Source organism: Convolutriloba macropyga, chromosome 7 (assembly GCF_964194025.1).
Source record: "Convolutriloba macropyga chromosome 7, txConMacr16.3, whole genome shotgun sequence".
Taxonomy (NCBI): Eukaryota; Metazoa; Xenacoelomorpha; order Acoela; family Convolutidae; genus Convolutriloba; species Convolutriloba macropyga.
Window position 1 is genome coordinate 19,832,395 of NC_134474.1, and position 25,452 is coordinate 19,857,846.

The 25,452-nt window shown below is 36.3% G+C and overlaps 3 protein-coding genes across 3 annotated transcripts in view; 1 reads left to right on the forward strand and 2 right to left on the reverse strand.

The window, feature by feature from the left end:
• Positions 1 to 25,452, reverse strand: part of LOC142342683 (tubby-related protein 4-like) — a 450,983-nt gene that overhangs the window by 159,736 nt on the left and 265,795 nt on the right. The gene's annotated exons all lie outside the window — the stretch shown is intronic.
• LOC142342146 (putative transporter slc-17.2) lies at positions 11,592 to 16,536 on the forward strand. The gene is made up of 3 exons (XM_075393347.1): positions 11,592 to 12,382; positions 14,685 to 15,272; positions 15,674 to 16,536. Exons 1-3 carry the CDS (start codon positions 11,927 to 11,929, stop codon positions 16,343 to 16,345), a joined length of 1,716 nt encoding a protein of 571 aa, XP_075249462.1. The 5' UTR covers positions 11,592 to 11,926; the 3' UTR covers positions 16,346 to 16,536.
• Positions 17,933 to 25,452, reverse strand: part of LOC142342973 (uncharacterized) — a 46,097-nt gene continuing 38,577 nt past the window's right edge. Inside the window, exons 12-14 of the mRNA XM_075394654.1 lie at positions 23,626 to 23,816; positions 22,950 to 23,182; positions 17,933 to 18,376 (exon numbers count right to left, since the gene is read on the reverse strand). Of these exons, the coding sequence (XP_075250769.1) occupies positions 18,088 to 18,376; positions 22,950 to 23,182; positions 23,626 to 23,816 (713 nt within the window). The 3' untranslated portion in view covers positions 17,933 to 18,087. The remainder of the gene's footprint in view (positions 18,377 to 22,949; positions 23,183 to 23,625; positions 23,817 to 25,452) is intronic.

The window sequence follows — 25,452 nt, forward strand, 5'->3', positions numbered from 1 at the left end:
GAGTTTTCCTTTGTGGCCTCTTCTATTTCCAGGTGGAAAAAAACGGAAATGTGTGCATTTTAAAAGGAACTGTCAATTTGCTGAGGCCTTGTTTAGCTGCTGAATGCTCGAGTTCAAACAACGAACTATTACATGCGTGGTTTGTAAATTATTATAAAAGCTATTGGTATTGCTTGTATATCCAATAGGAAAGGACGGTTTCGCAGTTGTTCTGAAATGATGATTAATAGTGCTCTAATCTGCACCTGATTTAGTGAAGTTGAAAAAGCTTTGGGATAGTGTTTGAAGTGATGGTTTACATTGTTCTATCTGCGAAACAAGTTCTTTACGCTCTGGCTGTAAACGATTGGGTGGTTTTGCGTGTGTATTATTCAAATTTGCCGTTAATTGTGGACCTTGAATGAAACCTGATTGAAAATGTCTATCAATTTCAGAAGGAATGAAGAATTTCAGAAGGATTGAGGAATTCCACAATAGTTGAGAAGGCAAATGTTTTTTGACTTCACTTGTCCACACCGTGAACTCCAAATCATCTAAGCGCCACACCGTGACCTCAAAATCAATTAAGCGCAACTTGAGTTTTCCTTTGTGGCCTCTTCTGTTTCCAGGTGGAACAAAACCGGAAATGAGTGCATTTTAAAAGGAACTGTCGATTTGCTGAGGCAATGTTTAGCTGCTGATTGCTCGAGTTAAAACAACGAACTATTAGATGCGTTGTTTGTAAATTATGCTAAAAGCTATTGGTATTGCTGGTATATCCAATAGGAAAAGACGGTTTCGCAGTTGTTCTGAAATGATGATTAATAGTGCTCTAATCTGCACCTGATTTAGTGAAGTTGAAAAAGCATTGGGATAGTGTTTGAAGTGATGGTTTACATTGTTCTATCTGCGAAACAAGTTTTTCACGCTCTGGCTGTAAACGATTGGGTGGTTTTGCGTGTGTATTATTCAAATTTGCCGTTAATTGTGGACCTTGAATGAAACCTGATTGAAAATGTCTATCAATTTCAGAAGGAGTGAAGAAAAATGAAAATACAATTCTGTGTTAGCAAGATTTGGGGCTCAAAAATTTACCCATTTCTCGAAGAATGCATTCACAATGCGTTTTGAGAAATTTTGGGTTAATTTGACCTGCATGAACATTTGTTAAGTGAAAGCAGAGATTGAAAAGCTGTTCTCTCAGAATCATAAAACAACGCCGGTGAGATTACGGTTCAAATCTGTCTTTTTTTGGTTACATTTTATTGACTGGCCTCGAAAAACATTTGACGCATTGGTTACACGCCTCAATTTACCGGGCTTTCTCCCACTGGTTGATGGATGATAAAGAAGAAAATGTTGAGTTTTGAGACCTCTTTGCCAAATAGACTTCAATTATTTATCCGTTGAGTAAATGTGCTTCATGCATTTTTGAGTACACTTTCTGGGCATTGTGTTTATTAAGAGTCTGTCATTCAGTCGAAGTTGTTTCTCATTGAACCAGTTGTTGGTCGGAAGTTTTGCACTTTCCTGCCAGAGGAGACAAATCTGATTATGACAGCCAAGGATTTGTGTACCGTGATCCAATATCTCAGCAGGTCTTTAAACCATTTTTGGATATTGCGTTTTTGAATCAGGCAATGGCAAAATTTTGAAATTTAGTCAAATACGGCATCAGTTTGAACATTTGGTTGTCCCTATTAGGAAAACTGTTCAATTAGGTGACTTGTTACTCAGAGGGTTTCAGGGCAAAATCTTTACCTAAACCGAGTAAATGAATTGTCTTATAATTAGACCTTTTGAGTCAATGTGTGTAGTGAATCTATTATGGATGAGAGTGTGGTGTTTTTCCACAATAGTTGAGAAGGCAACGGTTTTTGACTTCACTTGTCCACACCGTGACCTCCAAATTATCTAAGCGCCACACCGTGACCTCCAAATCATTTAAACACAACTTGAGTTTTCCTTTGTGGCCTATTTTATTTCCAGGTGGAAAAAAACCGGAAATGAGTGCATTTTAAAAAGAACTGTCAAATTGCTGAGGCATTGTTGTGCTGCTGATTGCTCGAGTTCAAACAACGAACTATTAGATGCGTTGTTTGTAAATTGTTCCAAAAGCTATTGGTATTGCTGGTACATCCAATAGAAAAGGACGGTTTCGCAGTTGTTCAGAGATGATGATTATTAGTGCTCCAATCTGCACCTGATTTAGAGAAGTTGAAAAAGCATTCGGATAGTGTTTGAAGTGACGTTTTACATTGTTCTATCTCCGAAACAATTTTTTACACTCCGGATGTAATCCATTGGGTGGTTTTGCATGTGTATTATTCACATTTGCCATTGATTGTGGACCTTGAATGAAACCTAAATGAAAATGTCTATCAATTTTAGAAGGAATGAAGAAAACTGAAAGTACAATTCTGTTTTAGCAAGATTTGGGACTGAGAAACTTACCCATTTCTTGAAGAATGCATTCACAATGGGTTTTGAGAAATTTTGAGTTAATTTGACCTGCAGGAACATCTGTTAAGTGTAAGCAGAGATTGCAAAGCTGTTCTATCAGAATCATAGAACAACGCCGGTGAGATCACGGATCAAATCTGGTCCTTTTTTGGTTACACTTTATTGCCTGGCCTCGAAAAACATTTGACGCATTGGTTACCCGCCTTAATTTACCGGGCTTTCTCTCATTGGCTGATGGATGATATGGAAGGAGTAATAAATTGAGTTTTGAGTCCTCTTTGCCAAATAGACTTCAATTAATTATCCGTTAAGTAAATGTGTTTCATGCAATTTTGGGTACACTTTCTGAGCATTATGTTTTTTAAGAGTCATTCAGTCGAAGTTGTTTCTCATAGAACCAGATGTTGGTAGGAAGTTTGGCACTTTTCAGCCAGAAGAGACAAACCTGATTATGACAGCCAAGAATTTGTGTACCGCAATCCAATAATTCAACAGCTCTTTTAACCTTTTTGGATATTGCGTTTTTGAATAAAGCAATGGCAAAATTTTGAAGTTTAATCAAATACGGCATCAGTTTGAACATTTTGTCGTCCCTATTAGGAAAACTGTTCACATATGTGACTTGTTACTCAGAGGGCTTCAGGGCAAAATCCTTACCTGTACCGAGTAAATGAATTGTCTTATCATTACACCATTTTGAGTCAATGTGTGTAGTGAAAACATTATGGATGAGAGTGTGGTGTATTCCCACAATATTTGAGAAGGCAACGGTTTTTGACTTCACTTGTCCACACCGTGACCTCCAAATCATCTAAGTGCCATACCGTGACCTCCAAATCAATTGAGCGCAACTTGAGTTTTCCTTTGTGGCCTCTTCTATTTCCAGGTGGAAAAAAATCGGAAATGAGTGCATTTTAAAAGGAACTGTCGATTTGCTGAGGCATTGTTTAGCTGCTGTTTGCTCGATGTCAAGCAACGAACCATTAGATGCGTTGTTTGTAAATTATTCTAAAAGCTATTGGTATGGCTGGTATATCCAATAGGAAAGGACGGGTTCGCAGTTGTTCTGAAATGATGATTATTAGTGCTCCAATCTGCACCTGATTTAGAGAAGTTGAAAAAGCATTCGGATAGTGTTTGAAGTGACGGTTTACATTGTTCTATCTCCGAAACAAGTTCTTTACACTCCGGATGCACATGATTGGGTGGTTTTGCGTGTATTATTCAAATTTGCCGTTGATTGTGGACCTTGAATGAAACCTAATTAAAAATGTCTATCAATATTAGAAGGAATGAAGAAAAGTGAAAGTACAATTCTGCATTAGCAAGATTCGGGGCTGAGAAACTTACCCTTATCTCAAAGAATGCATTCACAATGCGTTTTGAGAAATTTTGATTTAATTTGACCTGCATGAACATCTGTTAAGTGTATGCAGAGATTGCAAAAGCTGTTCTCTCAGAATCATAAAACAACGCCGGTGAGATTACGGATCCGCTCTGTTCCTTTTTTTGTTACATTTTCTTGACTGGCCTCGAAAAACATTTGACGCATTGGTTACACGCCTTAATTTACCGGGCGTTCTTTCACTGGTTGATGGACGGTAAGGAAGGAATAAAACGTTGAGTTTTGAGTCCTTGTTGCCAAATAGACTTCAATTAAATATCCGTTAATTAAATGTGTTTCATGCAATTTTGAGTACGCTTTCTGAGCATTGTGTTTCTTAAGAGTCTGTCATTCAGTCGAAGTGGTTTCTCATAGAACCAGATGTTGCTAGGAAGTTTGACCCTTTTCTGCCAGAAGAGACAAACCTGATTATGACAGCCAAGGATTTGTGTACCGCGATCCAGTATCTCAACAGATCTTTTAACATTTTTGGATATTGCGTTTTTGAATCAGGCAATGGCAAAATTCTGAAATTTAATCAAATACGGCATCAGTTTGAACATTTGGTCGTCCCTCTTCTATTCTCTCAGAATCAAGAGGGGCCTCTTCTATTTGTGGCCTCTTCTATTAGGAAAACTGTTCACTTAAGTGACTTGTTACTCAGAGGGCTTCAGGGCAAAATCCTTACCTGTACCGAGTAAATGAATTGTCTTATCATTACACCATTTTGAGTCAATGTGTGTAGTGAAAACATTATGGATGAGAGTGTGGTGTATTCCCACAATATTTGAGAAGGCAACGGTTTTTGACTTCACTTGTCCACACCGTGACCTCCAAATCATCTAAGTGCCATACCGGGACCTCCAAATCAATTAAGCGCAACTTGAGTTTTCCTTTGTGGCCTCTTCTATTTCCAGGTGGAAAAAAATCGGAAATGAGTGCATTTTAAAAGGAACTGTCGATTTGCTGAGGCATTGTTTAGCTGCTGTTTGCTCGATGTCAAGCAACGAACCATTAGATGCGTTGTTTGTAAATTATTCTAAAAGCTATTGGTATTGCTGGTATATCCAATAGGAAAGGACGGGTTCGCAGTTGTTCTGAAATGATGATTATTAGTGCTCCAATCTGCACCTGATTTAGAGAAGTTGAAAAAGCATTCGGATAGTGTTTGAAGTGACGGTTTACATTGTTCTATCTCCGAAACAAGTTCTTTACACTCCGGATGCACATGATTGGGTGGCTTTGCGTGTATTATTCAAATTTGCCGTTGATTGTGGACCTTGAATGAAACCTAATTAAAAATGTCTATCAATATTAGAAGGAATGAAGAAAAGTGAAAGTACAATTCTGCATTAGCAAGATTCGGGGCTGAGAAACTTACCCTTATCTCGAAGAATGCATTCACAATGCGTTTTGAGAAATTTTGATTTAATTTGACCTGCATGAACATCTGTTAAGTGTATGCAGAGATTGCAAAAGCTGTTCTCTCAGAATCATAAAACAACGCCGGTGAGATTACGGATCCGCTGTTCCTTTTTTTGTTACATTTTCTTGACTGGCCTCGAAAAACATTTGACGCATTGGTTACACGCCTTAATTTACCGGGCGTTCTTTCACTGGTTGATGGACGGTAAGGAAGGAATAAAACGTTGAGTTTTGAGTCCTTGTTGCCAAATAGACTTCAATTAAATATCCGTTAATTAAATGTGTTTCATGCAATTTTGAGTACGCTTTCTGAGCATTGTGTTTCTTAAGAGTCTGTCATTCAGTCGAAGTGGTTTCTCATAGAACCAGATGTTGCTAGGAAGTTTGACCCTTTTCTGCCAGAAGAGACAAACCTGATTATGACAGCCAAGGATTTGTGTACCGCGATCCAGTATCTCAACAGATCTTTTAACATTTTTGGATATTGCGTTTTTGAATCAGGCAATGGCAAAATTCTGAAATTTAATCAAATACGGCATCAGTTTGAACATTTGGTCGTCCCTCTTCTATTCTCTCAGAATCAAGAGGGGCCTCTTCTATTTGTGGCCTCTTCTATTAGGAAAACTGTTCACTTAAGTGACTTGTTACTCAGAGGGCTTCAGGGCAAAATCCTTACCTGTACCGAGTAAATGAATTGACTTATCATTACACCATTTTGAGTCAATGTGTGTAGTGAAAACATTATGCATGAGAGTGTGGTGTATTCCCACAATATTTGAGAAGGCAACGGTTTTTGACTTCACTTGTCCACACCGTGACCTCCAAATCATCTAAGTGCCATACCGTGACCTCCAAATCAATTAAGCGCAACTTGAGTTTTCCTTTGTGGCCTCTTCTATTTCCAGGTGGAAAAAAATCGGAAATGAGTGCATTTTAAAAGGAACTGTCGATTTGCTGAGGCATTGTTTAGCTGCTGTTTGCTCGATGTCAAGCAACGAACCATTAGATGCGTTGTTTGTAAATTATTCTAAAAGCTATTGGTATTGCTGGTATATCGAATAGGAAAAGACGGGTTCGCAGTTGTTCTGAAATGATGATTATTAGTGCTCCAATCTGCACCTGATTTAGAGAAGTTGAAAAAGCATTCGGATAGTGTTTGAAGTGACGGTTTACATTGTTCTATCTCCGAAACAAGTTCTTTACACTCCGGATGCACATGATTGGGTGGTTTTGCGTGTATTATTCAAATTTGCCGTTGATTGTGGACCTTGAATGAAACCTAATTAAAAATGTCTATCAATATTAGAAGGAATGAAGAAAAGTGAAAGTACAATTCTGCATTAGCAAGATTCGGGGCTGAGAAACTTACCCTTATCTCGAAGAATGCATTCACAATGCGTTTTGAGAAATTTTGATTTAATTTGACCTGCATGAACATCTGTTAAGTGTATGCAGAGATTGCAAAAGCTGTTCTCTCAGAATCATAAAACAACGCCGGTGAGATTACGGATCCGCTCTGTTCCTTTTTTTGTTACATTTTCTTGACTGGCCTCGAAAAACATTTGACGCATTGGTTACACGCCTTAATTTACCGGGCGTTCTTTCACTGGTTGATGGACGGTAAGGAAGGAATAAAACGTTGAGTTTTGAGTCCTTGTTGCCAAATAGACTTCAATTAAATATCCGTTAATTAAATGTGTTTCATGCAATTTTGAGTACGCTTTCTGAGCATTGTGTTTCTTAAGAGTCTGTCATTCAGTCGAAGTGGTTTCTCATAGAACCAGATGTTGCTAGGAAGTTTGACCCTTTTCTGCCAGAAGAGACAAACCTGATTATGACAGCCAAGGATTTGTGTACCGCGATCCAGTATCTCAACAGATCTTTTAACATTTTTGGATATTGCGTTTTTGAATCAGGCAATGGCAAAATTCTGAAATTTAATCAAATACGGCATCAGTTTGAACATTTGGTCGTCCCTCTTCTATTCTCTCAGAATCAAGAGGGGCCTCTTCTATTTGTGGCCTCTTCTATTAGGAAAACTGTTCACTTAAGTGACCTGTTACTCAGAGGGTTTCAGGGCAAAATCTTTACCTGAACCGAGTAAATGAATTGTCTTATAATTAGACCTTTTTGAGTCAATGTGTATAGTGAATCTATTATGGATGAGAGTGTGGTGTTTTTTCCACAATAGTTGAGAAGGCAAAGGTTTTTTGACTTCACTTGTCCACACCGTTACCTCCAATTCATCTAGGCGCCACACCGTGACCTCAAAATCAATTAAGCGCAACTTGATTTTTTTCTTTTGTGGCCTCTTCTGTTTCCAGGTAAAAAAACGGAAATGAGTGCATTGTAAAAGGAACTGTCGATTTGCTGAGGCATTTTTGTGCTGCTGATTGCTCGAGTTCAAACAACAAACTATTAGATGCGTTGTTTGTAAATTATTCCAAAAGCTATTGGTATTGCTGGTATATCCAATAGAAAAAGACGGTTTCGCAGTTGTTCAGAGATGATGATTATTAGTGCTCCAATCTGCACCTGACTTAGAGAAGTTGAAAAAGCATTGGGATAGTGTTTGAAGTGATGGTTTACATTGTTCTATCTCCGAAACAACTTCTTTACACTCCGGATGTACACGATTGGGTGGTTTTGCATGTGTATTATTGAAATTTGCCGTTGATTGTGGATCTTGAATGAAACCTAAATAAAAATGTCTATCAATTGTTGAAGGAATGAAGAAAACTGAAAGTACAATTCTGAATTAGCAAGATTTGGGGCTGAGAAATTTACCCGTTTCTAGAAGAATGCATTCACAATGCGTTTTGAGAATTTTTGAGTTAATTTGACCTGCATGAACATCTGTTAAGTGTAAGCAGAGACTGTTCTCTCAGAAACACGATTGGGTCTGTACACAATTGGGTGGTTTTTGTGTTTATTATTCAAATTTGCCGTTGATTGTGGACCTGGAATGAAACCTAACTGAAAATGTCTATCAATTGTAGAAGGAATGAAGAAAACTGAAGGTACAATTCTGCATTAGCAATATTTGGGGCTGAGAAACTTACCCATTTATCGAAGAATGCATTCACAATGCGTTTTGGTTTACCAAAACGCTCTTGGAGTTTATTCATAACTATCAATAAAGTCCTCTGCTTCTCCCGTTAAATGCAATTTCAGATGAATTTTTTAAGTGGTATCATTCATACAACGCCCAGCATCACCATTGAAAGATCTTTTTCTGGAAACAAATTTTCATCGACGCTGCTAGTCCAGGAGCTTTTGGTATCACCATTGAAAAACTAAAAGTTGCTTGAATCAATGCGTTAATTTTGTTTTGACTGAGAGGCATGTTGGTTTTCGACAAATTATCGACTAACAAAAAACTCGAGCTAACATAAAAAAAAGCTGAAGGCAACCTAAACAACTCAGTTCGTTCAGCAAAGGAGACAACGAAAACAATACGACAATGTTTTCGTTGTTTGCATGGCTTAATGTCTTCGTCAAAGATGTTTTTCTAGGGATCTGGAAATAGTCGTTTGTTGATGCCATTTTTGCATTTATTCCTTGAACGTGTTCTCTCAGCAGTTTTCTCAACAAAGTGTTCTATCAAAAAAGTGCTTTTTATATCTAATTTCAGATCAAATCTACTCGTTTCAAATCTTCTGAAAATTTATTTTCAGAAAAAAAGATACTCAGTATCTTATTTGACTTAGCTAAAAGCACAAACGTTTCGAAACAGAATGGGATCGGTCTAACTTTACCGATCACTGACTACCAATTACCAAGAGACATTTTATCACTAAGGATAATGAGTGCTTCATGTTGCCAGATGTGTATGCGCCAGGGTTTAGTAGAACTAACCTAATACCTGTAAGGTACCTATACCTATCCCTACCAAAAGCGATAACCACCGGCCTACCTACACCTAAAACTGCTATTCTTTCACCATTACCTACATAGCTAATTATACTTATAACTGCTTATACCGTTAAGTACGAAACCTTTAGTCTGAATCTCTGCTAAAGGAAGAGTGTTGATTAAGGAGAGATGACACTCGATAAAATGCAAAACAAAAAGGCGGCTAAAAAGCGATCAGCCAGGAAAATTTTCTTCAGGTCTGTACTAATCCTGAGCAACCGGAAGTAATCCCAGGTGGTTGGATAATTACCAAACAACAAGGGATCATTGGGGTGCGTACAATTGAAGAATCGCGAAAATACTGGTGGTCGGAAATCTACCAACCAGAAGGGTGCTTGGGGACGGTAGAACCGCTGACGAACTTGAAGAGCTATTGTGGATTGGAAAGCGAGAAACAAGGAAGGAGCGCTTGGTGTGTGTAAAACCCCAGTAGAAATGGAAAAGCCGCGTGGCGGTTGGAAAGCAATCAACCAGGTAAGGGTCCTTGGGGTGGGTAAAACGCTGAAAAATTGGAAAAGCGAAGGGAGGTGGGAATGCGACACGAAGTGGTCCTTGGGTTTGGTAAAAAAACACTGGAGAACCAGCAAAGCGGTAACGTGTTGGAAAGCGACCAACCGGGAAGGGGTCGGTAAGTCCTCAACTTGAGTAATGCAAAGACACAAAAATAACAGAAAACACTGAAAGTAGGCAAAATTTGTTGTCTTTTTTCTCGTTGTCCTGTTGTTGTTCGTTTGCCCCACCGTAGTCGATATTGATTTAACAATACTCTATTTTTGATGTTTGTTACTCTCTTTGGGGTGCTTTGGGTTCCAAAAATGTGGGGAAGGGTGTTTTTAGGACCATTATGATTTCCTAATGTTAATATGCAAATAAAAATTTTTCTTTTGGCTTCTCTTGTTTTGTTGTATTAAAATGTTTTTTAGGAAGTCAACTACTTCCGTCAGGTTTTCAGGTTTTGGGATGCGTATTTTCTTTACAATTCTGGCGGCTTTTTTAATAATCAACGTGTCTTTGAAAAGCGTGATTCTGCTATTGGGTTTTCGAGTCTTTTCCGGGACGCCTTGATACGTAAATATTGTCGATAGGCGGAATGTAGAAAACAACTCTCAATAGTTGTTGCTCTCAGAGTTACTTTTTTCTGATTTGAACACATGCCTGAATTACATTTTGCATCGACAAAGCGTTTTTGTTGTTCATATTTGTTCGCAGCCTCATGTTACGAATGAAGGTGCTCCCAATAAAACGTAATTGACAAGAGCAGCTGAATTTATCGCGTTTATACCTTTGGTCAAATCTTTAAATAATTATTTTCTAATTAATTTCTCTGATTCAACGATTTGTGATCTTATTGATTCAGCGTTATACATTAAACTGCACTTATTATGTTTTTAATTTTATTATTTGCTTATTTTGTTTTTGTTTTGATGACTTTGATATGGTCTCACTAAAACTATGGGGGACTTATAGCCCAGTAAAGGTCAAGTAAACCATATCAGGTGGAGAAAAAAACAACAATTGAAGCAATGCAGCTTTATTGGGCGTAATTGTTGTACCTTATTCAAAGCATTTAGCTATTCAATGCACCATTTTGTTATTTTGTACAATATTGTTTCACATAAAATGGAATTATTGAAATGCGATTTTTTTAAGAAACGCACTTTTTTTATATAGAAAACCGATGCCGAAATTAAACTGAACAAGATTAAAGTAAAAGTTTAAAACTTTAGTCCATAAATCATTCTGCGCATTAAGTGCAATTCTGTAATTTTATTTTTGCGCGGCTAAGCTGGAAGAATTCAAATTGAACTTTTTTCTATTTTGTTATTTCTCAATGAGGTGATTTGACGATAAATATGAATAGTATAAAACCGACATCGCAATTGTTAACATCGATTTCACGTCAGATTTACCTTTTAAGAGTTCAAGGTTTCCCCAACAAGATCTATTTCTTCTGAATTGAGAATTCTGATTGACAATTCTTCAACATGTCCGCTGAGATTTATTGTTTACGTTATCAAAATGGCCTTAATTTATTTACATTTCGAGTTGTCGTCATAGCTGCAGCTATGTTTTGTCTAAAACTAGACGCCGTATGATTTTACTAATCAGCCGATACTAAAGTCTCATTTTAAAGGTTAAAAAGTTAATTGGCAATTATTCCTCAGGCTTGTTTTGCAATATTTGTTCCATTCGCCAAAATTAAAGGTTTTTATCATTGCTTTTTGCGGATAAGGTTGAAGTGCTTCCAGTTATTCTAGAGATCATCGACCTGGTTGTTTACTTTGACATTTCAAAGTTCAAACAACACCTTAGCTCATATAAATAGGTTAATGATTACAAAGTCACCCAGAATCATAAGATTTTCTGTGATAGAACCCTGAACACTTTTCCTTCACGCGTTATATGCCAGCTATCGTGATTCCTTTGAAGTTAGTAATGCTTAAGGTTACTTAACTAATCATTTAATAAAATATATACTTCAATTACCCATTGCTTCGTGAAATTTGCTCATCAAATTCCAGTCAAACAAACAGATTAAAGAACAAATTTCAACAGAGGCGAATCTTGGCGTAAATCGTTAGCTTAAACGCCCGCAATGACAACAAACACACGATAACGAGCAATTATTCACGCTTCCATTTTTGAATCAAAACCGGAAACCTATTATCTGACTTGTCAATGTATATTAACTTTATCAACTTATAAGTAAAACTGCGCGAACTTAATTCAATATCCGGCGCTAAATTTGGACTTAAGAAAATGATCAAAATGCCTGCGGATGCTCCGAGTTATCAGAAAGTACAGCCCATTAACCCCGCCCCAATTGATGATAGCAGCGAGGGACTATCTCGCTCTAATAATTACTATTCAAACATATCACACCAGTATAGCTACGAAAGGCGAAACTCAAAATATCTGGAACAGAAGGAGCTGAGAAGACTTTCCAAAAACAGCGACGCCAACAGTTCGAGAAGAATGGAACACGACCCCAATCATAATTATGATGACAATGATGGGGAGGGTTCTCCCAGTTGGTCACGGAGTTCGGGCACGCCTCGACTGTTTCCCTCGTATAGGCTGTACGTGGCTGTGATGACGTCACTGGCTATGTTTCTTGGGTACGCCCTGTTGACAAATTTCAGTGTGGCCATTGTCAAGATGGCATATCAGAAACCGAGTGAAGTTGTCAGCGCCACATCATGTCTCGTTTACTCCGTAAGTATTTTCCTCAGCTTCGTCAATTTTAATTTAAACAGATTCATCACAGTGAACACTAGTATCTATTACTTTCTCTAAATTCGGAGAGGCAGCTCATGCAAACTATCACTTGCAGCTCTTAAGAGTACCGAAAAACTGATTATGCAGCAGCGCTGCGCAACTAGGCAACGAATTAGTTCCTCTAACTGCAACCATATTTTGAAGCATCTGTATACAATTTAACATAAATTTAAAAAAGATTTTTAAAACTTTTTGATGAAAGTTCAAATAAGTAAAAAGAACAATTTTTCAATAAACAAACATTTAATTTATCTTATGCGTTATTACAAAACTGTTACTGCATTTGAGATTGAAATTGAATTCTAATAAAGTTCGAAAAATTCTGATTAAATAATTCTGATTATTTTAAATGATATTATTTGATAAAGTAGAAAGGACGAATTAACAAACATCATTCAAGAGCTAATGAGATAATTGTCGGATCCTATACTGTTAAAGTTCTCGTCTGTCGAAACTTTTAGATTGTATGAGCTAGAACGATCCGATGATACAATTTTTGTGTGCCCCTCTCAGGTCTAACGTAACAAAGATTTCAAAACCACTGGCGTTTCCAGACGTTTATAGCGATAATGCAAACATTCAACAGTAAGATTCTAAACATTAACAAAAAACTAGATAAATATAACAGTTTTTTTGTTAATTCAGTCAACTAACACCCCGACTAATTCTTTAGCATCAAACAGGTTTTCTTGAGTAAAAATAATTAAAAAAATTTGTACAAGCAATAAAGATGTCTTTGGAAAATAACTTTGGCTTATACAAATCTAAATGGGTCTAGCCAATTTGCATAACACAGATGTCATTTTAAATATTTTAATATATAATTTTTGAAGATTTTTAATAAACAGTAAAAAAATAGAGCAGAAAACGTTCAAAACTTTGCCAATGAAGCCAAAAAAAATGTGTCAAGATTTTTCTGCCTTTGCCAAAATTTTGTTTCCAGATACGGAAACGTTTTCATTTCGCACCGATTTATATTTTTCCAATCCTAACATGAAAAATGAAATTAAAACAAGAGCATAAAAACAGTTGATTTCTTCCTTATAATTTTCTTATTAGAAAATTTGAGAATTGGAAACAGTTTTTAAAAACATAAAAACACAACCTCATACAAAAACAAAATTAATACTTTTATCTACAATACATTTTTTGATTACCTAAATGTTTCCAGTGCAAACAATATATATTTCTTACTTAAGTCATGAATAATTATAGTATGTGTGTGAGCATGATGCTGATTCTAGATATATATTAGTTTCACCGATTAAACTACCTATCAAGGTCAAAGTTTATTGTCCCACTGCACTCATTGTGCAATTATCAACAGTAATTTTTTAAAGAAATAATTTTGTATAAATATTATTTTTATATGAGTAATACGAAAAACTGGAAACAAGAGCACTTTCAGAAATTTTGTGATTCCGCATTCTTTAAAAAAACAAAATCTCAAAGCAGCTTTCAAGGTTCTTTCAAGCTTAAATTAAATTTGAAGGAAGCACAATTTTTTTAACAAAGGCGAGCAAAACGTTTTAATCTATAAACCGGAAAATATTATTGCTAAATGTTTTAAAATTAATGATTATATCTGCAATGATCGTTCGAAAAGAAATATTGTTTTTTAAAAAATGAAAATAGTGACAAATCAAAGCTTGAAAATTTGCAAAAAATAAGATATCAGTACATTATGAAAAACTTTGGCATTCAGTTTTTGATTTACAAACAATTAATTAGATAATGAAAATCTACCAAAAAAATGATTGATAGATTGATTGATTTCAATTGGTTTCAACAAGTAAATAAAGTTTGTCTCCAAAGTTTTTCAAAGAGTATTCAAAAACATTTCGTTGCAGGATCTCAATTCTAAACAATGATTTTAAATAAAAAAGAAAACACTACCTCTTTTTTCTGGGATGCTCTCGGAGCGAAAAAAACGCTGATAAAAACGCTGATAAAAAACGCTGATAAAAAATTTTTGTTATCAAAGCTACAAAACAAAAATTAGAGTTTTTAAACTTTGAAAGATAAAAAAAATCACAACTATTTCTGAAAAATACCAACACAATAATAAACCAACACAATCAATCATCGCGTTATGCATTGCCAGGGTGAAAAGTCCTAAAGACTTTGTGTTGCGAAAGCCTCTCAATAGCATTGTTAAAGCTGTGTCTTTCCTTCTGGTAGGGAAATCTCTACCATTCATTCTCTTTGGCAATTTCTGCTCATGAACTTTGTTTTTCAGAATCAAACTGGCAACGGTTCCTCAGACGACAGTTCCAGCAGTTTAAAAGGCGGAGATTTCAACTGGGGTCCCGAAATGCAAGGAATCCTCCTTTCTTCCTACTATTACGGCTACGCTGCAGGGCAAGTTCCAGGTGGTGTTTTGGCAGGAAAATTTGGGGGTAAACGAATTATGGGGATTTCTATGATGATCTCAGGGCTAGCAACTTTGCTCACACACATCGCCGCAATTACCCAAGTTGGTTTATTGATATTTGTTCGTATTTTTATCGGGCTTGTAGCTGGCGCAAACTACCCTTCGGCTATGGTATTGATGGGTTACTGGAGTTATGAAAGTGAGAATACTTTACTGGTTGCCTTGGCAACGACCGGGGCCAAAATATCGCCAGTTGTATCTCAGATTGTCAGTGGGTACCTCGCTGATTTTGAGTTCCTTGGGGGCTGGCCTTTGGTGTTCTACTTTTGGGGTATCCTGGCGTGCACATTTGTACCCATCTGGTTCCTGTCAGTTAAGGAGAAACCAGATGACATGCCACTCACTGACGATGGGTTGGAGGCTTCACTCACAAGAAAAGAACTGTCACTTTCGGTGAGTTTTTTTTACAATTTAATTTAATTTTAATATATGTATCATTTCCAGGTTTAAGTTAAACGCTTAATCAAGCCTGGTTAAATTCGAGGGAAAACAGCAGACTTATCAAAATTTTAATAACAAACCATCGAAAAATTCTTTAGTTTTGGCGTTTGTAGAATTTTTGTATTAAGCATTCATTGAGCAAAAAATGAAATACAGAAGTGCGCTTGACTTTTCAAATTCTTGATTCTGTATTAAAACTATTTTACAGGAGGGAACTAATGATAAAACTTTTAGTCCATAATGAACTAAGTTTTGATTAATAATTAATGGAGAAATTCGTCAGATCATTAACTAGCCGACCTAATAAAAGTTTCTCTAAGTAAACAGCTTCTGATAGCATAAATTTGTTCTAGATCGACTTCAGCAAAGAGATCCCGTGGAGAAACATCTGGACCAGCATCAATGTCTGGAGCTGCTGTGTCCTCATGTTCTGCACCGACTTCATGTACACACTTCTACTGACGGTCGTTCCAAGTTACCTCTCTTACGTTCTAGGAATGGACGTGCATTTAAGCGGTCTCTACAGTGCATTGCCGCACGTATTTTGTACTGTTTTCAGCATTCTTTGCTCTTTCTTCACCGACCTTGCCAGGAACTGTTTGGACTGGAAAACAATCAATATCAGAAAAATGTTTGTCATCTTCGGAGGCGTAACAGCTGCGTTTTTCTGTTTCTCCATTCGAATTGGGCCGTGTAACGCAACTTTAGCAATTCTGTTCTTAAGTATGGGCTCCATTGCTAATTCCTGTTTTATTACACAAGTTTGTTCACACGTTTTAGACATCTGCCCTGATAAATTCTTCGTTGGAGCAGTATTTTCTTGGGTTAACATGTACGGCATCATTTGCAGTTTTATAGCTCCTCACGTTTCAGAATTCTTGACCTCTGGAGATGTTTATAGTTACACTTCATGGCAAAGAGTTTTCGACTTGTGTGGTATTGTAAACCTAGTTGGACCTGTAGTCTTTACGATATTTGCCAGTTCACAAATGATTTCAACTCGCGCAAATTATCACCCTCTATGATAGAGAAACCGTCCTTTCTGTTCACAACAAACTTATCTATCCGCAGATTACTGGCAACTCGGAAATGAAATTATGGAAAACGGTTTTCAAAATCAATTGAATTCTACATGTAGTTCGATTTGAGTAGATTTTATTTGAAAATCACTTGTAACCATAGATTAATGGTGTCACATTTTATGTATTTTCACTCATTTCTTACTGATTTTTAACAAATGATTTTTGCCAGATTAAGCTAAAGCATGATCAGAAGGGGCGATATTTTCAACTTCTGAACTCACTATAATCAGAAACAACTGTTCCATGATCAATAACCCTGTGACACTGATCATACCAAGAGTAAGATGAATGGTTGATTTAAAATTTATAGAGTAACTATAGAGGAATATAGAATGGTCTCTTTCTAAGGACATAACCGACTAACGTCGAGCGAATTACTCTCAAAGGACCGAAATATCTCTCAAAAGACTCTCAATCGGAAGGTTGAGGAGGGAGGACAATAGGGGGAGATGTGTGGGCTGATAACGGGGGGGGGGGTGACTGAGGGTTTTGTCAAACTTTTGAGATTAAGAACCCCCCATCAATTGTCTCATCAAAACAGTTTTGGTGAATCTTATTCTCAAAGTATAGTAAGGCTTAGGGCTCTAAGAGAACTTAATGCCTTCCGATCGCTATCTGTTTATCCCGTTTTTGAGGATGAAAAGTCAAATGGGTCAGACGAAAAATCGGTCAAGCGGAAAATCGCATTAAAAAAGACCCAGCGTACAAATATAATGGCTTGAAACTTCATTTGAGAGCAATTAAAAATGGCACAAGATTCGGCGCAATTATCATTTGACTTTTAGTATTAAATTGCCGCCATTTGAGTTCAGCTGCTTGAAAGTGTGAATGAGAGTGAACATTAGATTACGCAAAACTCAGAAAGTCAAGGGCGTAAAAGTCACTCGAAAAGTTAAATAACGGCCAAGAAAAAATTTTGCATATAAAAGACAAACGTTTACAATAACTGCTGCTTCTCTTCGAGAGCAATAAAACAGCACCAAATGAACTCAAGAGTTCAACTTTGATATGATTGCTTCTATTATCTGGTGCACATGCATGTAACGCAATATATCTTTCGCAAAAAAGCGACAAATTTGAAAATGATTGGAAATCAATCACAAAAAACCTCTCATTGGACAATTGGGATCTTGTATATGTCTAAACATTATGTATGCATTGGAATTATTGCGTATGCATGCGTGCGAAAATGCATTCAGAAAATACTGACAGAGCGGAGGTTTGAAATTAATACGTCGATAGTAATAACGTACTTCATATAATGTAAACATCAACCTTCTTTGCTAGGAGTTGCGAGCGTTGGAAGGGTGTTTACAATTTTGATTTTCAACTTTAAACATTTAATTATATATATATATATATATATATATATATATATATATATATATATATATATATATATAAATAAACTTTTTCAGACAGAGTAGTCACCTTTGATTAAAAAGTTTGATTCGACTTTTCAAAAATAGACCGAACTAAGATACTTCAAGGTTTAGTGACCAGAGACTAACATAACTCGTTTGAAGAAAACAGCATACAAAATTTCTAATTAAACATCTATACAAAATTCACAAAATCTATATTTACAGGGTTTTCGATGCAAACGACAAACAAAATTTTAAATATTCGTCAACATAAAATCTAACTCATAGTTTTTGAATATACAAAATTACAAACGACTTCTATCAAAACCACATTGAATTTTTCGGTGGCAACCTTTCAGCACGATTTCCTACGTGTTGCTTATCATTTTCATTGCTTTGCATATTTGTACCTCTTGGACAGCTAGTTGATGGCAACTTATTTGAAAAAGGAACAACGAAAGACGAAGGGAGCAGTCCAGACTTTCCAGTTCTGAACACAAGACCAGTGATCCATCCGTCCTCGTGTCGTTTTTCAACTGCAACAATGTCTCCTATGTTGAGTTCGACCTCTGTTTCATTTTGTGGAGGGTACGCTGCAATTGCAACACATCTAAAGCGATCAAAGATTTGGTTAAATATATTATTATTATTATTATTATTATTATTATTATATATATATATATATATATATATATATATATATATATATATTCTTTTTTGTTCCGACCCACTTTAGTGGGGGGAGGAACTATAAACTCAAATGTTTTTTTTTGTTCAGTCAATTTTGACCGATCGATATAATCATCGTAGCGCGTTGTGAGTGGTATCACTAGAAAGCCAGTCTAGCGTAGAATATGGAATTAAAAAGTTTTCGAATTTCAATTTTTACAGTAAGTTATGGAGGTTAAAAATTTTGTGAAAAGAAGATATTCCGCTGTTTTTATTCACATTCTCCGTATCTTTGACCACATTTTCGTCAATTTTGCAAAAATATGTTTAAATTGTTAACAACCCTGGAATCGATTCTATCTTTAAAGTTAGAGGAGGGTTGCTGAATTGTTCGATCCGAGTTTTTTGGCTACAATGTTTTTTAACCAATTTTCATTGTACTTCCCTGTGGAATTACCACCTTATTGGCAGGTCCAATTGAAGCAGTGCATAGTTGAAAAAAATCACAGCATTGAACAAAGCGTATCTGAAAATGTTAATTGTTTTTGTCTGCTTTAGGGCTGAGACAGTTCTCTATCAAAATTTAGTGGATTTTTTTAACTTATTTTTGCTTATGTTTGTCTTTCTTTTTGTTGATGAACGACATATACCTGATAGTGATATGTCTCAATTGCTTCCCCAGAACGTTGATGAACCGCTGATGTTCAGATGAGAACCAAGAGATTATTTACAGTTCTTGCAGATATAGTGCCTTGTGGTGTCGTAAAATTGTTTCTGAAATTTTGTCTTCTGCCTGTATTTGTTAGTATTTTGTAGTCTCATGACTTAGTCTCATTAATAACAAGCACAATTGGCTTCCTGAGGTGTTGCAACTTGATCCATCTCTTGTTGAAATTCTATGTCTATTATGACTTTTGAAAATATTTGATTTCAAAAACATATTTGAGCTTCGCCATTTTTATTTCTTTTAAATCGATTTGAAACTTAGTCTCTGTAAAGACAGGTCACAGCCCGAATCCAGTGAGCTATAATTTAATCTTTATACCTGTTTTAAATTCAACCATTTGTTTGTCGGCTTTGTTGCTACTGTTAATACGAGACTTCTTAATAATTTTTATATATTTGCACATTTTAAAGGATTTTTGTTTTCGTTTGAAATCAATACCTTAATGGTAGCTCCCATTGGCTTTGAAATACTGGGCAATTAAACATTTTTAACGCGCTTAGTGACAAATTGCGCAAATTTAAATTAAACTTTACAATTTTGCCGCTGTTTGTCCTTCTTTTTGCAGTCGTGTGACGTACACTGGATAATGAAAGGTCCCAATTGCTTCCTATGGAGATATAAGTTATCATTTTAGTGATTTCAGTTCATATCTTAAGAACATTTTTTGAAATTAATTGCTTTCAAAAGTAGAAACCTATTTTTGAATTTCGCACCTTTTTGGTCTTTTTTATCTACCTGTTTCCCAGCCGATTGAGGATAGGTCCCATATATATTCTACTGAAGTATAGGTTATTTGGTTTTGTATAAGTTTCATCATATGCTAGTTTGATTTTACTAATTTTTTAATACAGATATCGAGTTTTGGTCGTAATTAATGTTTGTTATTTGATTTTTATTAATGTCTTCTACTAGTCCTATCAACAACAAGTTTCATCGGCCCTCTAACGTGGCATTATTTTATTCCACTAGTGGCTTATTGATCAATATTTGTGTTTTGAAAGTTTTCTATCCATCAATTGGTAGCCAATTAAGTCAAGAATGTGGATGAGCGGCCACAACATTATGTGCGTACGCACATTACCGAGCCTCCTTGTTGTTTTCTAAACTCCATAGCTAGAAAAATCTAATAGGCTAGATTTCCATGGCGATCAAATAATGAAATTTAAGGCTAGTAGGAACTCTTAAATGCTACTTTAATTATGACACTCCATTGCTCGTTTCCATTCTGAAAATTTATTAACTTTGTTTCCATTCTGAAAATTTATTAACTTTAACCTTTTGTTTCAAAACACAATGACCGTACAATGTTAAAGTAACACAGATCCTCATAAAAACAAAGACGAAAGACTGCCGGAGAAGAGCCGCCGTGTACGCGCTTGCTGCACATCGGGATCGAAACAGAAAAAAAGGAGACACAAAAGTGTTCTAATTCAGGGTCAAAAATTGTTCTAATTCGGCACTCAGTTTCGGTAGGATTCTATAACTAAGCTTAATTCAGCTTCTTTACTAAAAACTCATAAGCTTAATACCAATGTTAGCTAGCAAAAGCCCTAATGTTTCAAAAGTGCTCAAATTTGATAGGCAATTTCAGTTAGATTCTAAATCTATGCTTAATTCAGCTTCTAAACTGAAAGGTATTAAGCTTAATGCTAATGTCAGCTAGTAATCACTCTATTGAACTTTGATAACCTAATGCACTACGTCTTAATGACCGGGCTTTATTGTTTTCTCCCATTTCATTGATTTTGCTCTTTTGGCTTTGTCATTATTCACCATATTGCGTAAATCAATGCGTGAAAGAATTTAAAATTTATTCAGTTGAAACAGTGAGTGAGGTAAGTCAGAAGTCAAGTAAAACAAACGAAAAACGTGACCAAAAGGTAAAGAGAATTTAAAAACATAGCAGGACAAGTCCTGACGTAAAATTTAAAGAATTTTCATCGACTAAACAAAAAACTAGACCTAGAACGGACTGAGTGAATTGGAAAAAAATCAGAAAAAAAACTTAAAAAAAACAGAAAATCAATGCCAAAATGGCGCATGTAAACAAAAAAACCACTAGCGAGAAAGGGCAATTCGACTCAAACAAAAAATTATCCTAGAATGAACTATGAATGGATTGGGAAAACCAGTTAGAAAAAAATTCGATCGAAAAATTTTTAAAAAAAAAACATAGCCGGCAGATTGCCGGAAAATAGCCGCGATAGACACTTGGGGCATTCCATGAATTGAAACAACTCAAGAGATTAGATAGACAGAGCGTCCACCAGTCCTTTAATAGACCACTAAACTTTTTGGGTTAGCTTTGGACTGTCATTTTTATGAGACACATAAGCTCTATAAGGAGAAAGCCCTAATAGGGCCTTTCAAAATTAGAATCTCTTCCGTTTGCGTCCCCTCAGCTTAGTGGGTGCATATTATTTGCACCCCAGATGCACGTGCAAAATTTTTAACATAATGACTTACTATGTAATGGCACGTGCTCTGTAACTGGGGGGCGCATAACGTACTGGGGGCACAAACGGAGAAGATCCCAAAAGTAATATTCGAAATCAAAAACTCAAGACTCTAATAATCAAGAATTAGGGCATATATGTTTCGCACTACTTAGATGCACACTATTGACCTTTAAGAAGTAAATGTTCATAAAATTTAAAGTTCCATGAGTGAGTGCGCAGAAGTCATTTTTGATTGAGGTAAGTCATTGAAAAAGTCAATTCCAAGAAATCAGAGTAAGACGAAACAAAAATCTGTTAGACGAAGTAGAAAAAAATTTAGGACCGCTATAATAGCCGCCTGGAATTGAGTACGCGGCTATTAATCAATACCATAATACCGCATGTGAACGAAAAACCACTAGCGAGAAAGCGAATTTTTGTTCAAACTCCGTTTTCTCTATTTTAAATTTAGAGCGAAAAAATTTCACACCGCAAAACCACTCGCTTTTCACTCCACTTCCTGTTTCAGCGTGACCAAAATATTTACTCCAATTTGACTTCAAGAATCATGAAATTAAGTGAACATATCTTTAAAAAAAGGCAGCGCTCTAATACAATTCAAATTCTTTGAATTGTAAAAAAAAGGAGAGCGCCTAAATAATAGCCGTTTGAGAGGCTGGCGGCGGCTATTAATTACAGATATTTCTGTGAAGTTTATCCTTCATTTTGCTTTCTTTCAGTTTTTAGGCCAGGTTATTTTAACAGTCTTTGATGAATTGATCAGTTTTGAGCATGTGAAGGTCGACCACATCCTCAAACAAACAAATCACGGTTGACCAAAAATCCATTCCTATAAAAAGAGCATGCAAGCGAAACGTTGCGAAAACCAATTTAGTTAATATCGCTCTGGCTAATTAACCCTGGCTAATATACTACACTATCAATCGCACTGCAGGTTAATTGTCCCGTAGTTTGAAATGAAACATTCTAAAGTGGCTTCGAACAAAATGTCACATTTTTTTCTTGTTGGGTACTCAGAGACAAAAGTCTTTTTCAGAAATAATTCATAGTTTTTGAACTTCTCCCCAGTCTACTTTTCGACGGCATTCAGTTGATTTTCGAACATGGAGGTAAAGAAACACGTTCGTTTCACCAAAATGTGACTGAGTGCTGGAAAAAAACTTTCAAGCTCGTCTTCAACGTTGATGAGCGATAAAAAATATTTATCGTCAGTGTTTTTATCTCAATCCAGTCCAATTTTTCGAACAAAAAAGCCAGAAAAAGGATAGCCTTAATGATGATATCAATTTGAACAGCGGACACAACTGCAGAATACTTTTAACACTAACTTCTCTTGATGATCGAAGTCGATGTCCTGGAGTCCACTAGTCTGCAAATAGTACAAATACTTTTCATGGAAACTGCTCTTGACCATCGGTTGCTGCCCTTGTGCATCTGAAGAGGTATGTTCTGTGCTTTCGGGGGACACCAGTTTCTGGTAGTCCTCTCTCCTACTTCCAGAGAGTCCCACAGCTGCACTACCCAGACCTCCCAGTGAATACTTTTTGGGCCACGAAATACTCTGCAATAGACGAGCTTATCAAACATGCTCGTTACTCATATTTTCTGGGAATTCAGTCACTAATTTTCTTTCACCGCTTTACTTTTGTTGGTGACCGATTTGACGACGAAGTTGAACAAAAATTGGAATTGATAATGCAATGGATTACCAACAGATCGCAATTATTCATATCATTCATGCCATAACGAATTTTGTAACTTCGTATGATTACTGCTGCGGGTTTGGGTGTTGCTTTTCAATACAAGTATGAGCTTCATCCGACAGTTCTGAAAGATTTCCTTAAAAAAATTGACGAGACGTTTTAAAAGCTTTCGATTATAACTTTTTACCCGAAAATTTAGCTATCAAAACGGCATTTATTTTAGATACACGAATAAAAGAATATACAATTGATGCAGATCCCTCACTCGTAGCCTTTAACTTATAACAAAAAGTTTATTTACATTGTTGTTGTGCTCGTTTTCGGAGACAGCCAGCTTATTGCAGCTATTTGATCTGTTACTTTTGACAGCCGGTTTCTTTTGGTAATTAGTGTCTCTCCTTGGAGGCTGGACTGTTGTCCCAAATGGGGTCTTTCTTATCTCATAGAGGTCTCCACCATTTTCGCTTCCATCTGGACTAAGCACGCCAAGACCTGAGCAAAGAGAACAACAGTTAGAGAGAAACAGCGCTTAAGAACTTCAATCATTCCCAAAAACGTTGTCTGAGAGCATCCATTAATACTGACCTGTTAAGCGTTGATAATTGCTACTCCATATGTAACCCGGGGAGGCACTACATATTGAGAGTATAAGATCAGTCAATCACCAATAAACATAGCCGGCAAAATGCCGGAAAACAGCCGCCGTTGACTCACTTGACGCACATCGGGATTGAAACAGAAAAAGAAAAAAAGAAGATATAAATTGACAGAGATTTTTCCTAAGTTTCAAAAAGTGCTCAAATTTGATATGCAACTTCAGTTAGATTCTAAATTGATTAATTAAGCTTCTAAACTGAAAGGTATTAAGCTTAATGCTAATGTCTGCTAGTAATCGCTCCATTGAACTTTGATAACCTAATGCAGTACGACCTAATGACCGGGCTTTATCGGTCTATCCCGTTTCTTTGATTTTGCTCTTTTGACTTTGATTGTATTCACTACATTGCGTAATTCAATAGGTAAAAAAATTTAAAATTCATTCAGTTGAAACAGTGAGTGAGGTAAGTCAGAAGTCAAGAGTGTGAAAATCGTGACTTATGTAAAACAAAAAACGTGATCAAAAAGTAAAGCGAATTTAAAAAAGAGAACTCCTCAATAATAGCCGTTGAGAGGTTGACTACGGCTATTAAAAACATAACTAGTTTTGGAAAAATCGGACGAACTACCGTGGAAGGACTCACTGGGGCTCGATTCTATTGTCGACTGCTTCAAGCCGGCGAAGGGGTATAGTATCAGGGCAGTTCAATCTTAAGGGGACGCCAATGATAAAGCACGGAAAGGCGTATATAAGCGAAAAACTGAAACCATTTTTGTTGCAATTTCCATTACACTTGTAGTAGCACGAAATCAGCTGCTTAAAATTGTGCATAAACTGACTAAAGTCAAACAAATTGCTCTCGAACGACAGGCGAGGCGATTTAAATCAGAGGGGCTTGTAACCATGATAATATTTCATGGGAGCAAAAATTTCCGACAAAGGAGGATTCCAAACCTGATCTAAAGTTTTTTCCACTCGTCTATCAGGGCCTTGTCATAGATTACTCACAATCGCGTTTGTTTTAGCAACAGGAATAATTGATGAATAAGAGCAATTTAGGTCACGAAAAACAAAATCAACCCTGAAATGATCATTCGAAAAGTGAAATCGAAAAAATATTCTGGACAAAAAAACGGTCAACCAAAAATTTTGGCCGTAAGACACGCGTTTACAATACTTCCTTAAAAATTCGTTCGAGAGCAAATAAACATAACCGACTACCGTCGGGCGAACTGCTCTTAAACGACAGGCGAGCGGTTGGCTTTGTCAGTAGCTAGCCACGACTTAGTGAGGCTAGCTTTAGCTTGATTCGACTCTGCAACTTTTAGTTTTCTAGCCTTTTTAGTAAATAAATCAAATAAAAAACTGATATTTTGAAAATTTGCAAAATTTAATAGAGAAGCTTCCAGATCTCGCAGTGAAAATGTTAAAAACTAATTTTTGTCTCTGGATTTATGTCAAGTAACTCATCTGCATGACTTAAAGGCTTCGTTGGCCGATAATGATCATAAAAAGACAATACTCAAAAAT

What these genes read in the sequence shown, in the direction of transcription:
- LOC142342146 (XM_075393347.1), top strand. Translation starts at nt 11,927, where the DNA reads ATGATCAAAATGCCTGCGGATGCTCCGAGTTATCAGAAAGTACAGCCC. An exon ending in CATCATGTCTCGTTTACTCC is followed by an intron (nt 12,383 to 14,684) that starts GTAAGTATTTTC and finishes TTTGTTTTTCAG; the next exon opens with AATCAAACTGGCAACGGTTC. An exon ending in GAAAAGAACTGTCACTTTCG is followed by an intron (nt 15,273 to 15,673) that starts GTGAGTTTTTTT and finishes AATTTGTTCTAG; the next exon opens with ATCGACTTCAGCAAAGAGAT.